A 16626-nucleotide genomic window follows, 5' to 3' on the forward strand; every position below is an offset into this window, starting at 1 on the left:
GCCCCAAAATATAAATAGACACAATGAAAACTTAGCTTACCCTTGTATATAATTCATTTTGCATGTGACGTTAAACTGAGCTTTCCAACCCTTTGGCTTCTGCTAGGAGCATTTCTGGGCAAGTGTGTGAAATACAACTTCTGAATAAATCATGCAAGCATACCATTCTCTGATGTGTAAACTAGATAAAATGCTTACAAATACTTGATGTATCATCTGTGATCTCTCATGTATTTATAAATTAAATGGGTAGTGTACACAGCAAAGAAGTTCTTTATTTTCCAAAGTACAGTTCAGCCACTTTAGGAGGCTGAATGCTTGATTGAGCTTCAAGGAGATTGCATAATGCTCATGCAATTTAAAAAAAAAAAAAAAAAAGCTTCATAGCTGTCAGCTTCATTTCAGTATTATAAATAACCTGCATAGTGACCTTTTTCTTTGTACTGAAAAGCTACTGTTATTCTCTCTTCAACCTAAGGCCACCATTGCTGCTGTCTATGTATTTGTGTTTGTGTAGACTCCTGAAAATGTAAAAGCTTTCCTTTGCTTTAAGAGTAAACATTTGATTTATTTTTTTTAAATGAGCAAAGAACCAGATTTGAAAAAAGGGTATCTTTTTAGGGTGATCTTACGTTATTGCTCACTGATGCTTGTCAAATATTATTCTTTGAAACAGCTGTTGCTGTTTGGGCCTGATTCTGATACCAGGTATGAGATAAGCAATCCCAGACACAAAGATGTCTAACTTCAGGTTCTACTTGTTAAGGCAGGATGTATTTCCTTGTTGCACTTCTTCCAAACTTATTTGCGTGTGAGGAATATAACCATAGTAAATTCAGTACTTTACATAATTTTTAATAATATATGTCTCTAACTGAGAGGGTTTTGAAAATATGCTTTATAAGGCATTTTTATGCATTATTTGTTAGAAGGGTAATTTATGGCTTATGAAGATTAAGCATATCTGGTAGACTATTATAAAAATACACTTTCTGGATTCTTCTACTTGATGGGCAAGTAATTCTTTAGTACAACTTAATCATAAATTTGACCTATTTTTAAAACTTCTGAGAAGTGGAAAACTGTTTAGGGCAAACATGAATCTTTCTAGAATCACACAATTATATCTTGATAAGATATAATTTAGTTTATAAAATCTTAATTTTTATAGTTTTTAATTTAACATGGAATCAGCGTGCTTAGGAAGCAAACAACCAAGGTGTTTCTCTCTTTTGACAGGGGTCTACCAGTTTGAGAGCTATCAAGTGAAGGCAAACATACTGACAAGTTAAATACAATTATTACTATTTGCCTTTGAGGAAGTGCCCTGACTTTTTAAAATATAAATATGACTGGAACAGAAATTTGCATAAAGAGTAGAGAGTGATCTTGCTTATAAACAGCTGATTTAACTGAATAATGTGTTGATTTTTGTGCAGCATTTGAATTCAGAAGTCAAGTGCTTTTGAAGTACTGTTTTTCAGGTACTTTTATAATTTATAGGGTTGGTTTATGGCTGTAGACAATACTCTGTGGATGTTAAGTTAATGCACTACTGAAATTTAAATATTGAATGTTCATGTGGGGTAACGGGGTAATTAGGTTTAGCTCAGAAAGGGCAGCTATGAAACAGAATGAGATGACCTTTGCAATGCCAAGCAGTCACAGACCCAATACTCTTCAAATAATAAATGGTTTCACCCATTAGGTTATAGTTAAGTCTAAAATGAGCACATTTTATTTTCTGCAGTTGAATGCTTCAAAAAGGCAAGTATTTCCAATATTTGTCATGCATTTTCTAAAGCATTATATTTAACGTCAAGATATGACTCTTAAGATTTGGAAAACTTGTAAAATAAAGCCAAAGGAAAGCTATTCATCATCTTTCTTAAAACATGACTGGTTTGCATCTTGGTGAAGTGTAAAATGAAAAGTGAAAATTAGATCATTGACACTTGCTGCATATTTAAGCCAGTAAAAATGTCATTTGTTTTTTTTTATGCTTATTGCTGCTTATGCTAATAGGAAAGCTCTTATAATTGAAATTATTTTGTTTGTTAGGAAAGAGAGAGGATTATAAGAGATATTTTACTTTGGATTTTTTTGCTGACTTCTGTGCTACTCAGTTTTCTTTGACTTTGGACTGAAAGATCTTTGGAATTAGAAAATGTGTGCCAATTCATACACCCGCTACTGACAACAAAAGCTCCATTTCCTCTGTTTATCTAGTGTCTTCTCAGTATGTATATTCAGAGAATTACTTGGAAGAGGCTGGCTCTTCGGAAAGCCAGATAACTAGGATGCAAGGAAAACATTTGTTCTTTCTCAGAGTGTCAAGTTTTGTGTTTCCAGGTGGAAACAGACTATCATACTGTACTTTGATAGGAAAATCCTGGGTGTTTGTGCTTTTGAAAATATTGATGTTTTAGCATCTTTGTGATGGCAGCTTTTTCTTGTGTACTTACAGCTCTGGACTGTAAGTACAGACACCAAAAGTACGATAGTAGTTGCAGGTTTTTACCTAAAGTAATTGCAGTTGTTAAACATTTTCCACAAGAAGTATGTCAACTACTAAAAGTAAGGAGAATTTGAATGCTTGCAGCATCACTGACTGGATATTGTTTGTATCTTGCTAGGGAGCATGTCTCCCTAGCCTTACTTAAAAGACTAATTTTATAAAATTTTCATTTGAAAACTTGAATAAACTTAGTAACTACTCTGGTTGAGTTTCATCTGACTGAGCTAAAATAAATTTTTCTTTTCCACTGTTTTTAATGGGACTTGGATTAGACTGGCTAATTTCAAATAGGAAACAGCTTTGGGCTGCTGTCATCTCTAATCTAATAGAAGTACTATTTATAGCACTGCCATTGTATATATCTGGTTTCAGATAATATTTTTAGCTTTTCTTGCACTTGTCATTTCCCTGCAGATATGCTTATATGTTTTGTTTTCAGAGATTTATTTTTCTTCTTTCTGATCTCTTCTTGATCATACTTTCTTTTAAAGAAAAAACTATGAATTTATTTAGTGATGTCTGAATTACTTAGTAACCACTTTTAAATTTAGGCCTTTCATAAAACAAGGATACAGTTCTATTTATGAGGATTTGAACATATACTGTAACAGTTGGTTTTAATAATTATTGTCACTTTTAGACAGGAGTTTCTACTAAGTAAATATTGATTAAGAAAGAATATACTTATGCCTCTTATGAACCTAAAGTGCTACATATGTATGAAATACTGGAATAAATATACTACCAGAAAGCTGTACCATTTTTCGTTAAAATGATTGTAATAGAAGCTTTACAGACTTCTAATTGCATTTAGATCCCAAACCAAAAAGTGGTCAGTTATTTTATATCTGTCTATCTTTCTATACATCTGTGTGTGTGTGTGTGTGTGTATAGATAGATTTGCAGAAATCCATTTGTTCTAAATGAATGGACTTTTCTTGTTCTGTATCAACATGGTCAGTGTCAGCTTTCTTCCCTCTTCTTGTAGAGTCTCTTTGCTTGTGTTGTAAATGCTGGCTTCTAGCTTAGAGTAACAGGTCTGTCAATCAGAAGCCTTGTTACACAAGGTACTTACACCAGAGCCTTGTTTAAGAAGAGATTTCCCTGACAGCTAAGTTTTATTTTCCGTAAATGCCATGTTATGGCTTACGTAATCGGTGGTTAAATATGGTTACACTGACCAGAATGTTGTGTGTTGGAAATGAAACTGTTTCCTGGGTGATGCTCTCTTAATAGATAATTCTGTCAAATTTATGTTTTATGTTTGTGATATACTAGTGGAAAATACCTAAGTGTAAATATAGGTATGTGAAATTGTACATTCATAGAGCTTTACGGCATTGCACATTTATCAGACATTCAGACTATTCCCTTGCAGAAATGTTGGTCCCTCTGCTGTTAGCAAGGGACTCCTAAGTTTTTTAAGAGGGTGGATGGTTCACAACAAACCACAGAAGTACATCTTTGTGCAGCATAGCAAAAGTATGACTGTCAGTTCCACAGGAAATTTGTGGTACTGTGATTGCGATGAATAGACAAATTAATGAAAAAAGAATGCATCAAAGTCCATGAAATATGCTGCTAGTGCTCTGAAAGTCCTAAGGTGCATATGCCTGGGAGCGAAAGAGGGGTCATATATGCCTTATCTAATCTGCTGTGTATGTCTGTATGTATAAGAAAGCTGCATGAGGCATGTACTGTTAGAAAGAATACTTGTGATTCTGGCCTCTGTTTTCAGACTCTGTACCTCTTCTGTACAAATACAGATGCCTTAGGTTACATGTATGCCTCTGTCTTTCTGGACAGTGAATCCCATAAATATTTTCCTTATGTCAGATCATCCCTTTTCATAGAACACAATATTAGATAGCGGTCAAAAACCTTATGAAAATTTGTCTTGAAAATTTTAATATTTTTTTCAAGTTGGCTTTTTTTTCCCCCAAGTTTTGATTTTGGTAATAAAAACTGATTAGTCATGGGAAAAAATGAGACTGTTTGGTGTGGTTCTTTCTGCTTTTTTTCATGTTTGTTAACAGTTCCATGGGTGCATCTTAGGTATTGGTTTAGCACTGTAGGCTCTTAAAATGGCAGGTTTACCTTACTGACTTGATAGGGGCCTTTTTTTTGATTCTTATACTGAAACCTGAAGTGCAGCTCAAAATGAAAAGATCGGTTTGCATTGTAATGAGCATTCACACTTAATTGGTTTTGAGACTCAAAAGGTGTAGATAAGAAATTAATTCATATTTCTGTCATTAGCAGCTAATCTTTAACCTTTGTACTTTGGTAGACCTTACAACTGCACTAAAGTTTTACGGTGCACATAGTTCAAGCCACGTGTCTGTCACGCCTTAAATCCGTACCTGCATAGAAAATAAACCTCATAGTGACAGCCCTAGAGAAGAATCTTCTCAAAGCACACAAGGTAGTGTCTGTAGTAAGGCCACATGTCCAAATACTTCATACCAGTGCCCCTCAGGTCTGTCTTTATGGATCTCCTTAAACGAGCGTAGATACCATTGTGATTCATTCACTTACTTGCCATCAAGGAATGCAATTTTTACTGACTGCAGTGGCTATATGATACAGCCCCTATATTTGTTGTTTCACTCTCCCTTATTAGAGAATCCTGCCAGTAAGTGATCAGCTTTTTTGCCTTTCCACAGCTCCTGGAGCCTGTTTGCCACCAGCTCTTTGAACTTTATCGTAGTTCTGAAGTTCGGCTCAAGAGATTCACGCTGCAGTTTTTGCCAGAGTTGATCTGGGTTTATCTGCGTCTCACTGCCAGCAGGGATAGGCAGAGTAATGGTTGCATTGAAGCATTGCTGCTTGGCATTTACAACCTGGTAAGTGAGATGGGTGGGAATGGCTGAGGAAAGTTTTGATCTGAAGTTTTGCATCACTGACCACTAGGAATAAAGTAAATTATTGGAACAACATATTTAAAATTAAAATACACTTAAAGGAAGGTGTATTTAATATGGAGAAAAGCGTAATGAAGGTTTAGAAAAGATGTGTTTGCAAAAATTTTTTTTTAGTTTGTAGTTACCTTTTTTGTAAAAAATATTTTCACAAAAAAGGATAATCTCATGGGCTTTCTCAAACTTCAGTATGCTTCTGTTTGTAAGGAAACTAGGTAGTCCCCCTTAATGTTGCAAAATAGAACTTTTTGTGATTGTCAGGCTAATATGATTAGTCAGTCTTGATGTGTCACTTCCCCTGCCCTCCCACGTACTCTAAACGTGCCTTTTTAAGGGTAACTTGAAAATGAAACCACTTTGCATGCGAGCACTGATACATGCATGTGTACATTTGAGTCAGATAATTGTTTTGAGGGGAACTGTAGTTTTAAGAATAAGTAAAAGCAACTGTAAATTATTAAATTTGGCTGTTGGATGTAAAAGCAGTTTTTTGCATCCTTACCCTAGCCTGGAAATGTTTACTTTTGTAATGTTATGAGGTTGTTTGATAAATTTAGCAATACTGCCACAAGAGGCATTCTCTAGTGAGAATTTCTGTGGTATAGGACCTTAAAACATATTCTAATTCTATCACCCTTCCCTCTACTGTCATTGTAAACCCCTCCTTTAAATTGTGGTTATATTTCTACACATAAGACACAGAACAGCCAAACTGTAATTCTTAAAATGTGTTCTAGTTATGTGTTATGTTAGGTCCACTCTAACAACTGGAAGATCTAGTTATTTTAGATTTATTCTGATAGAAAGAAACCATTGGAAACTGCTTCCTGATTTTTGGTAGTGTTTATTGGATTGAAGTAGCATGTTTATCTTTTCTCCTGTTTTTTCATGAATGTTCTTCAGTTCATTTGAAAGTCACATTGGTGATTCAAATTTTTTAAGGACAGTAATTTCTGCATTCTCTCCATATTCAGAAAGAAAGAGACCTCAAAATGGACAGTGGTTCCCACTATTTTTCATCTTTAATAAAGTTGATATTTTTCTGCAGATATACTGAGAGTGAAGTTATTTTCTGTATACTTAGAAAGTGAAAGGGATAAATAAATCTGCATTCTGACAAATTCTGTCAGCCGTTCTCCTGTTGTAATCCTTGAAGCCTGCTACAAGTACTGAGCTACTGTGTGCTGAACTTTGACATAAACTGGAATGACTGGAGCTCATTGTCTGAAAATTTGCTGTACAAAGTGCAAAGGCAGGATTTTAGACTCCTTTTTGCTATAGTCTTATGTAATTGCCCTTAGTATATTTTCTTTAAAAACTGCAGGGTTTGCTTATGTAGTAGCCTAGCAACTACAAAATCTGACCAGTTTGAATTGGAGAAAATATTGTGTGTTTCCTCCTGAGGAAACTTTGCCAGTCCCCTTGATTTCACCTTTTCTTTGTGGTGCATTTATTATGAAATACTAGCCATTGTCAGCTAGTGACTCATCAGCCCTTCTGTGTCAGTATCTTTAGTCTCCCTGATCGAGGAGCCAGTGCTGGGGTTTTTTTAAGTATTGCACACTGATTCTGCAGAGCAGTTTGTGATAGAGGTCTTTTCCCACTTCTAAATATGGATGTTGATATTGTCGATATTCTGCGAATGCACAAAGTCCTTGGGGTGTTAATAGTCTCATCAGATCAGGACATCTAACTTACTTTGTTAAATTCCTTCTAAGAGTTGAAAGTTATTCCAGCTCCTATCTCCTTACTTCTGTTTGAGTTCTGGTTTTGTTTTTAATGCAGGAAATTGCTGACAAAGATGGAAACAACAAAGTTCTGTCTTTCACCATCCCTTCGTTATCTAAACCCTCAATATATCATGAGGTAAGAGAGCTGCTGTGGTAAATTAAAATTGGATCTATTAGAGGGATGAAAACTGGATCCATTTGATGCCACAGGCCATTTTAGATGCATCTTGTTGCAGTAAGTTCAATCTCTGTAGCTTGCAGTTAGTGTAATAGAATGCAATAGAATTTGTAGAAGAACAGGAGTGTAAATGTTGAAAAATCTTTGCTGACTGCCCATTTTTAATAGAGGTTAGTTATGGTATAGCTGCAGCTGTGATTTTTTGCCTCTTACATGTTAGTATAAAAGTAGTCTTCCTTCTAACTCTTCCTTAGTTCAGTTAGAACTTGAAATTGTGTTTTCCTTTCTCTATCGTTTCTGGACAAAAGGTCTGTGGGATTAGGACAAACTTACTGTACATGGATATGTAAGACTCAAAGTTGAAAATTGCTCTCACCTGCTGTATTACTTGTAAGTGGGTACACTTTACAATACCAAAACTAGGTAATGTTTTTAGATTTACTGTATTCTGGAGTAATCTTCATTTTTACAGATCACAAGATAAGTGTGCCTTTTGCCTTGGGTAGTTAGGAGTTCTAATGCTTTTGGGGAATTTTTACTTACGATTTGGCTTCTCCCCCCTCCTTCCTTCCTTCTTCCACCACCTACTTCTAGCCCTCTACCATCGGATCCATGGCTTTAACTGAAGGAGCATTAAGTCAGCATGATCTTATCAGAGTAGTTTACAGTGATCTTCATCCTCAAAGAGAAACCTTCACAGCACAGAACCGGTAGGTGGATGCATTCTTAACGTTAAAGGTGCTTCACTAGGGAGACAAGTCCTTAAACAAGACCAAATATATTTTGTGTCAGTCCTTTCTCAGCATTAAGTGCTTGGAAATAAATCTAGAGAACAGCCTTGGTAAGCTTGAGGTGTAATTTTCTTTTTCTTTGTTCCATCTTTGTATGTTCTTCTATTAGTTAATTTTGAAGAATGACTTCTCTGTCATTGCTGTGTCTGCAAAGAATATTTTTGGTTTTATGGCTGTCTATTCAGTTTTTCCTGGAAGTGTGACAAAATTCAGCTTTGGATCAGGGGCTGTGACTCCTTTTTCTACAGGAAAAAGGGAATGGAGTGAAGTGGATAGACAGAACCAGGAGTGAGAGAAATTGCCCTGCTGTTTAGTGACTGCCAGCTTTACCTGTGTCTAAAGACAGCACTGGGAAAACTGATAAAATTATTTTGAATGCATTACAGACATTTCCACTTCTATAACTGTCCAAATATTATACCATACCCCATTTCCTTCATAGTTCCTGCATATGCTAATGGCTTTCAGGAATAATAAATTTAAGTGTTTATAGTGAACTTTTGATAGCCTGTTTCAAGTTAGTGAATTATAATGAAAGAGGATTAAAGAATTTGTGTGTTTACTTCTGACACTTCTTCCTGTGGGGTGCTTTTTGAGACTGAATTGCAGATTTCTTGTGTTAAATTTCAGTGAAATATTAAGAATAAAAACAATGCAAGATTTTGCTCTTTTCAGGTTTGAGGTGCTGAGCTTTCTTATGCTGTGCTACAATTCAGCTATTGTCTACATGCCTGCTTCTTCTTACCAGTCGCTTTGTACAATGGGTTCCAGGTGAGACACTTGCCTTTGAAGTAGTCTTCAGGGTCATCTAGACTTTTGAATATTCATCAAGTAAAGAAAAGTGCTTTCTTAGGGGGATGGATTAGTTCTTGGTATGTTTCCATCATTTTCACTTGAGTTGTGGCTATGTTAAATTTGCCAAATAGGTTTCATTTTCCTGCATCTGAAAATTAGATCTGTTCTTTGAGTATAGAAGCAAGACGACATTTTATATGCAAGGGATTTCTGCTGTTTTGGAAACAGTACAGCAGTTGCTATGTATCAGTGGCCATCTGTTGCTTCCGCGATGAAGATTCAGATAGTAAACTGATACAACAAGGATATAATAAATTACCCTGTTTTTTATGTAGGCAGTGTATTGGAAGCCAGGCCCCTTTTTCAAGGGTCAGAAATATTTCTTACAAGGCAGCTGAGAGCAGTTCTCAAGACTACAGTATGTGTGTTATCTAACTTTAGGTATAAGGCAACTGCATGCTGTCATCATACATTAGATGGGAGGTGACATACTTCTCTTCTGTACCACTGAAATGTCTCCTTTAAAGAAAATTGGTTTCAGTTGCTGAATTTTAGGGAGAGTCTCCTGGCTGGTAGTAGAGAACATCTTGCCACCCTTGTTCTTTAGAAGCTGTTTATGATTTGAGGAAAACAGGTGGAGTTATTGGCTATATGGGAGTAACACTGGACTATCAGCAAGCCACGTATCAAGGCACTGCTTCAAAACTGCTCTAATCATTAGGAATGCAACATAAGAATGTTCTATGTTGTGTATTTATATTTTAAAAAGTAAATTCGAAAGTTACGTAAAATATCTGTGATACAAAGACATTTGTAGTCTTCATGGAGTCAATACTTTCTTGTAATGGCGGTTTTTTTAGGCTGTGTGTGAGTGGATTTCCACGGCAGCACGAGAAACGCTGGAAAGAGCCCTGTGGTAGAGTGGTGTTAGACCCTGACTTCATGGTGCAGCTGCTCACAGGTGTCTATTACGCCATGTAAGTAGACCGGGTTTTCTTACCTAAAGAGAAAGGTCTGCTTCTACATGTATTAAAATATAAATGCCCCTTGTTTTATAATTGAAAAAAATAGTTAGACTCATAAGACAAGTTTATATTCGATTCGTGTATTTCCCATTACTTGCTCATTCAGCCAACAGATAATTTGAAAATATTTTTGTCGGCAGTGAATTAGGTGATAAGGCTGGCAGTAGGTCGTGAAGAAAATTAGAATTCTGATTTCAGCTTCTTCCACCTTGCCACTACCACAAATACCTTCTGTTCACAAGCATAATGAGCTTGGATGCCAAGATAAACTGATGAAATGCAGACCTCTTGAATGTCAGTAGCATCTGAAATAGCAAAAATACATTTCTGGTACAAATTCAGTTCTGCTAAGTAGCATTAACATTTGCATATTGACCCTATTTTTTTTAAGTTTGTCCTGATTATGCGATTAATTTTGTCTTGCTTGGGGGGAACATGGAACAGCTTTCTTGTTACACAAACAAGGTAATAAAATACTTTGTACTGTTAAAAGAAGTTAATGTACACCGGAGTGTACGTACAGTTGATGAATTTTCTACATAAGGTGAGAAGTGAAAAGCTGGATTTGGGCAGAAAAAAATACAAGTTTGTTTTCATAAGGTGTGGAAGATAAATATCTGTCTTTACTTTTTAGATATAATGGTCAGTGGGAACTTGGCCAGGAGGTATTGGAGGACATAATTTACAGAGCACAGCTTGAACTCTACTCACAGCCCCTCCTGGTAAGAAACAATCCATTGTAATTTATGGGCTTGGTTAACAGTATGGATGTGTTTCTGAAGTGGACTGGTAATGGAAGCTTTTGTGTCCATTCACTGCACTATCAAATGCAAGTGATTTGTTAACAGCTGGTGTTTTCAACATAGCTATTTATACCATACTTTTTCTGCTGAGTATTAAGCCAGGGTGTTGGGTTCTCCTGGGACTCACTGAGGCTGAAAGCTAGGATTTTGCTAATATATTACAGTTGTCTCAAAATGTTTATGTTGTTTTGACATAAGCTACTGATCAGTGGTTCAAAGAAGCTTAACTGAACAGTTGTATGTTGTAGGGCATTGGTTGCAAAAAAAGGTGTTTGCTTCTAGACCTTCATCAGGGCTGAGAATAAGCTGTGGGTTTTAACTGATAACAAAGGAGAGAAAGCAACAGCAGCATAGAGCTGGAAGTGAAAAGGAGCTCCAATCCCAGAGTCAATGCCAGATTTTGTTTGATAAAAGTCACACAGATCTTAATCTTTACCTTGTTTGGAGGAGCAGCAATAAAATGGAATAGTTCTGATTGTTAGGGGTGGGGATTTTTCCAGTTTTCACTATATTTGCTGTTCCAATTGTGAAAAGAGAGAAGAGAAATGGGGAAAGTGGTGAAACTGGGCTGGATGCAGGTAGATGTGATTGGGAAGGATGAGAAGGTTGAAACAGAGAAAGGAGAAGTTTTTGTCAGATGTAGGAATGAGAATCAAAAGAAGAGGGAAAATTAAGGAGAATAAAGTAAATTAGATTGCTGTTTCAGTTTCTGCATTGGAATTGTGGCTAGAAGCCTTTAGTCCTCCTCTGAACTAACAGCAGTAAAATGTCATTGCTTTTTACATAACTGACGAAGGAGCAATTGGCAAAAGTCTTTTTATGTGGCAATCTGAGATCACTCTTTTCTGAACTAAATTGCATAAAATTATTCTCTAGATATATTAATATTGGCTGTAAAATTTATCTACAGGCTTTCTGACACTGCTGCATTTAAAATGCCTGCTATCCATTGAATTATTATAATAGTTGGTTTCTTTTGGAAATGACTCATCACTCCATCAGATTGAACGTTTTAAATTAAATATTGAACCTGCTGAATTGGGCCATCCTATCACACTACTACGTTTTAAAAGTGTGTAGGAGGATCTGGAACTTGATGATATGACAATTTTTAGTTTTCATTGTTCATTTTTAATCAGTTTGTCCTTAGAGATTACTTCTAGAACATCGGGGGGTTTTTTTCCAACGCTCCTATTGATACTCCATCCCATTGTCTGGTGACATCATGACATTACCAATTTTTACCCTTTCCTGGTTGTCAGGTTTTTCCTGCATATGCATGCAGGCCTATCAGTGGAGTTTTTCTTTTCAATACTCTGATCACTGTCTAGTTTTACTAACATTTTTGAAAGTAGCTTTAAGAAATTGTCAGTTTTATAAAAAAAATTACCTGCACATCTTTGTTCTAATGCTATATTTTCAAGCAATTTGACTTTTTCAAAGATTGGAGCCCTTTACTCTCATTGGATTCTTCAGGAGATGTATATAATTTAGCAGCATTATAAAATTCTATATTTTAAACCTAAAACTACTAGCACCAAATAATTATCATCTGGGATGCTTCACAGGTAAGTTTCTAAATTCAGCTTCTGCCTAGGATTTCCTAAGAGCAGCAAATTCTTTGAAGTCTATTTAATATTCAGCCAAACCCCCACATTAGGATTATTTTTAGATACCTGTATTCAAAGTATTTGTGTGATTACAGGAATAATATCAGTCATCATTACAATGAGAAACATCATGGTCCTTGTGCTTGTTTCTTGAAGAAACATTTTTGACAATTTAGTAGATCCATGCTGTTATTTACATAGGTTTTTATTGCTTGTAGAAAGAAAACTAAGCTTAAAAAAAACCCCAAGTTGAAAACCAGCATCAGAAAGCTATGAAATACCTGTAATCTGTAATGTAATCTGGTCTTCTATCACTCCTGCCCAGAGACTGCAGTGGAAAGTGCAGGAAGCAACACAAGAGAAAGGCCTTTTCTGGTAAAAGAGAAGTATTTCTGTTAACAAATGCTGGGTGTTGTTCAGGAAACCTGAGAGTTTCTACAGGGACAAACTAATCACCAAGTGTCAGAATTAGTACCACCTTGGACCTGGGGAGTAGGCGGTTCCAGTCAGTCTTTTCCTCTGAACAAAGAGTTCTGCACGTTTTTCAGACAGGAATCCCATTCTTCAGAGCAGAGACACACAGGCTTTCTTAGTCCAGTGCACAGGAACCATGTCAGCAAGTCCCTGTTGTGACAGCACCTTTATCCAATGTATTTTATTGATGCACTTATTGCTCTTATTGAATGTTCTTTCCTTGGAGCTCCTTTCTGGTAGGCAAGAGTGGATGTCTGGCCTGAAACCAACCCTCCTTTGTCATTGATAGTTCCAGACTTGTCTTGCCAAGTCTGAATTGTGCTGTGTGTTTGTTTTCCTGCCTTTCAGTGCTGGATTAGACATCATGAGCAAGTGTTTTTGCATCCTGAAAGATCGTGGTTTTGAGGGTGTTTTTGTCAGACAGGGACTGTGACTCATTCAGACTGGTTATTTAGATTATTTCAAGGATTTACTGTTGCATTGATTTTTATCTCCATATGGTTTTCCTCCGTCCCCAGAAGTACAATTTGTGCTGTTAGAAAGGGCCAGCTGTTAAAAGGTTCAACAAGCAGAAGTGCTCTGTCACGATTCTGGTCATGTTGCAGAGTCTTTTGCTATGATTTTTTAGATTTTTTTGTATACCAGCAAGGGTATCTATTCAAAAGAGATAGAAACTCCAGTGAGTAGAAGATTTTGGAAGATCAAGGTGTGTTCATTTTATGTATTGTGGTTTTGGGGGGATTTTGAAGCTTTAAGCTTCAGCTTTGTTATTGTTGAATATTGCACATGCCATAGACAACCAGTTTGCTTTTCTGGAGCTGGTATACAAGTTCACTTTTGATGAACAATTTACTTGTAGACTGAGATATATTACTGAAAGTTGCTTATGTCTTTTTTAAAGTAAACCTCTAATCCCACAAAGGCATTTTATGGGAAACCTAAAGAAGTAATTAAAACATCAAAGCCAAAAAAAGTAATTTGTTCTCCTCAAAGCTGCAAAACATAACTTCTGACTTTATAATAGGCTATTACAATTTTAAAAATAGGTTTAATAAAGATGAGTGTATTTTAATAACTTGATGTTCATTGCTTAGGTTGCAAATATTTTTTTTTTTCCCTAAATAAATCTTGCAAGTACGTGCAGTCTAATCCCCTTGGTTAGGTTCTGTTGGTGTTGTTTTTAGGGAGGGGTGGGGAGTGGTATGGGGAAAGGTATGGTGGAAATCAGTCCTGTGCCCCTGTGCACGAGGCCATAGGCTGTTTGCATTGGCTTGGGCTGTGACTTAGTTTTATTGACACTCTTGTCATAAAACATAAATGGTATTTGCCTTGACATATTGCAGTCTCTTTTGCATGGAGACCTTCCTGTATGTGTTGTTAACGTCTGTCACTACAGATGGCAAAGATAGAACAAAACAAATTACCTCAAAAAAATGGAGAAAATTAACTCTGGTTTTGAGAATAGGTTTGTGATGAACTTTTCCATGTAATCAACTTTGAATCCAGGGAATGGGATCATCCATCTTGAGGAGAATCTGGCATAATTATCAGTTCTTGCTTGTTCTCCTTTCTGTATCCAAGCAAGAGATCCAATATTGCCATTAGTGTAATCAAGGATAGTAGCAGTACAGCATCTTACTTTTACCTTAGGTTGCAAATGCCATGAAGAATTCGCTGCCTTTTGATGCTCCTGATGCATCGCAAGAAGGCCAGAAGGTACTGAAAGTAGAAGTTACTCCAACAGTTCCAAGAATTTCTCGGAGTGCTATTACAACAGCTTCTATCCGTCGTCATCGCTGGAGGAGAGAAGGTGAGCTTTCTCTGCCAGGAGCACATACTATAATGTACTGTAATCATCATCATCACTGTAATCTGGCTTCTGAGTTTGAATGTTTACAGAACATTGGGGGGGCTTTTTGTTTGTTTGTTTTTGAAAAGTGATACTCCATAATAATATATAATATTTTACATCTTCAGAGCACTGCATGAACATGAATATTTGGGGTGTTTGTTTTGGTTTTGATTTTGTGATAAACTGTGAGGTAGGTGAGAAAAAGGAGAAGCTGGAAAATGTTTAATAAGACATCTTTTTTCTCCATGTAACACAGTATGAAATTGTAGGGGTAAAGTGTGGCTTAGAATTTGAGTTCTTTGTTTAATCTGTACTAAAACTCAACTGCCTCCCGTCGTAAATAGCTCAGGGAATGAATGCTAACATCTAGACCTTAATAGGATTCCAGCTGCCTAAAGCTACTGATGGCAGTGGGAGAGGGAAAAACTGAACATCACACTCCTACCATCACATGACCCAGTTTATTGGGGGTCTTTAAAATAGGTTTGGATAGTTTAGAATTAGTCTTTCTTTTTCCTCAGTGAGTACTTACATCATACGGAAGTGTGCTTGACTGCATGAAGAAAAAAAAAGTAATGATCTTTACCTTGATGTGATGACATCTTCAGTGTAGGTGTAGCAAAAAGCTTGCTTTGAAATCACTTTGTCTACTTTTAAAGCTTTGTTACTTCATGTATAAAACATTAATTTAAAACAGCTGCATAAATCAATGAAGGTAAAAAGGAGAATAATGTAAGAATCAACTGAGAGTAAAAAGTCTGAAAACAGGAATTATATATTTTCCTGTAGTACATTTCTTTCCCCTTTTATTTTTTAATATTCTTCTTGGTCACGTGCAAAAGGATTTGATGACCTCTGGTCTTCAGCTGAATCAGGATGTCCAGGACAAGAAGTAGCTGTCTCCTGTTTTCAGCACTCTGCGTCATGTTTGTCTTCACTGTAGTTGCCGTTACATTCATTTGCTGGTCTCCGGTCTACAGTACAGCCCACCTGTCCCTTTCTGTGGATGTTCTCACCACTTTTAACTAAGCATGGGTAGTGTTTCGTGTCTGTTCCATGTCCGCATAAACTTTCTATTTTCCCTGCCTGGGTTGGGATGCCAAGAAAGGAATAGACAAGCACTAAAATGTTATATGTTGAATCCCAGATGGCTTTGACTTCTCAATCGAGGCTGACTCAAGCATTCCTGGCTCACCGATCCAACACGGCTCCACAGACCTAGGGATCAAACGTGAGCAAGAGGGGGAGGTGCTGATGCGCAGGACCCCTGAGCATGGCTTCCCGGAGCCCACCTTGGCAGCAGCCACAACAGAGGGTAGGACAGAGATGAGGAGGCAGAAGTCAGTGAGGCAGTTGCTGGAGGAGGATCCTGGCTCCCTATCCCCAAGCAGAACTTCTTTCCATTCTAGTGTGTGTTTCCGCTATCCCAGGGTGTATTAGCTTTCTTTGCAATACACACATCCCCTATATACCTAACATCAGGTCAGGAACTACCTTTTGTTATTGTGTGGGCTGGCCTGGGGCTTGCATCTGTGTGGTGAAAGACTGCTTGGCATGGCACACACACAAAAAAAAGACGGGTAATATCCAAGAGCTTTGAGATTGCTTGGAAACTTTCTATTACTGAGCATGTTTAATCTGATTTTAAGAAGAAAAAATATGCACCAGATTAATGTGAATCTAGTCCTGAAAAGTCAACAGTACCAACTATAAATGGATTTGGCTACATTTTAGTTAAAGTAGTGTCTTGTTAGTCTGCAGTTTTTAAATTTTCAAGAATGAAGTTTCCTGTTCCCATTAAAAGTCAAGCCTATCTAAAACAGGTATGCAGTTGCTGATGTTTTATTTGTCAGTCATCCTGTAATTGAAAATTCATATATGTACAACTCATTTAGAGCTGGCTGCTCTACAAGCACCAAAAAAGTGCTT

At 36.7% G+C, this 16626-nt stretch overlaps 1 protein-coding gene across 7 annotated transcripts in view; it reads left to right on the plus strand.

Moving 5' to 3' along the window:
• FAM126B (family with sequence similarity 126 member B) overlaps positions 1-16626 on the plus strand; it is a 68846-nt gene that overhangs the window by 22132 nt on the left and 30088 nt on the right. For 6 of the 7 annotated variants that reach the window (XM_039554958.1, XM_039554957.1, XM_039554959.1 and 3 more), the window contains 7 exons: positions 5185-5364; positions 7225-7305; positions 7942-8057; positions 8814-8909; positions 9794-9910; positions 10593-10680; positions 14496-14655. In XM_039554958.1, coding sequence (XP_039410892.1) covers positions 5185-5364; positions 7225-7305; positions 7942-8057; positions 8814-8909; positions 9794-9910; positions 10593-10680; positions 14496-14655 — 838 coding nt within the window. Of the gene's footprint in view, positions 1-5184; positions 5365-7224; positions 7306-7941; positions 8058-8813; positions 8910-9793; positions 9911-10592; positions 10681-14495; positions 14656-15844; positions 16013-16626 lie in introns of all 7 variants that reach the window. The other variant, XM_010406588.3, reaches the window with a different exon arrangement.

Source organism: Corvus cornix, chromosome 7, assembly GCF_000738735.6.
Source record: "Corvus cornix cornix isolate S_Up_H32 chromosome 7, ASM73873v5, whole genome shotgun sequence".
Classification (NCBI taxonomy): domain Eukaryota; kingdom Metazoa; phylum Chordata; class Aves; order Passeriformes; family Corvidae; genus Corvus; species Corvus cornix.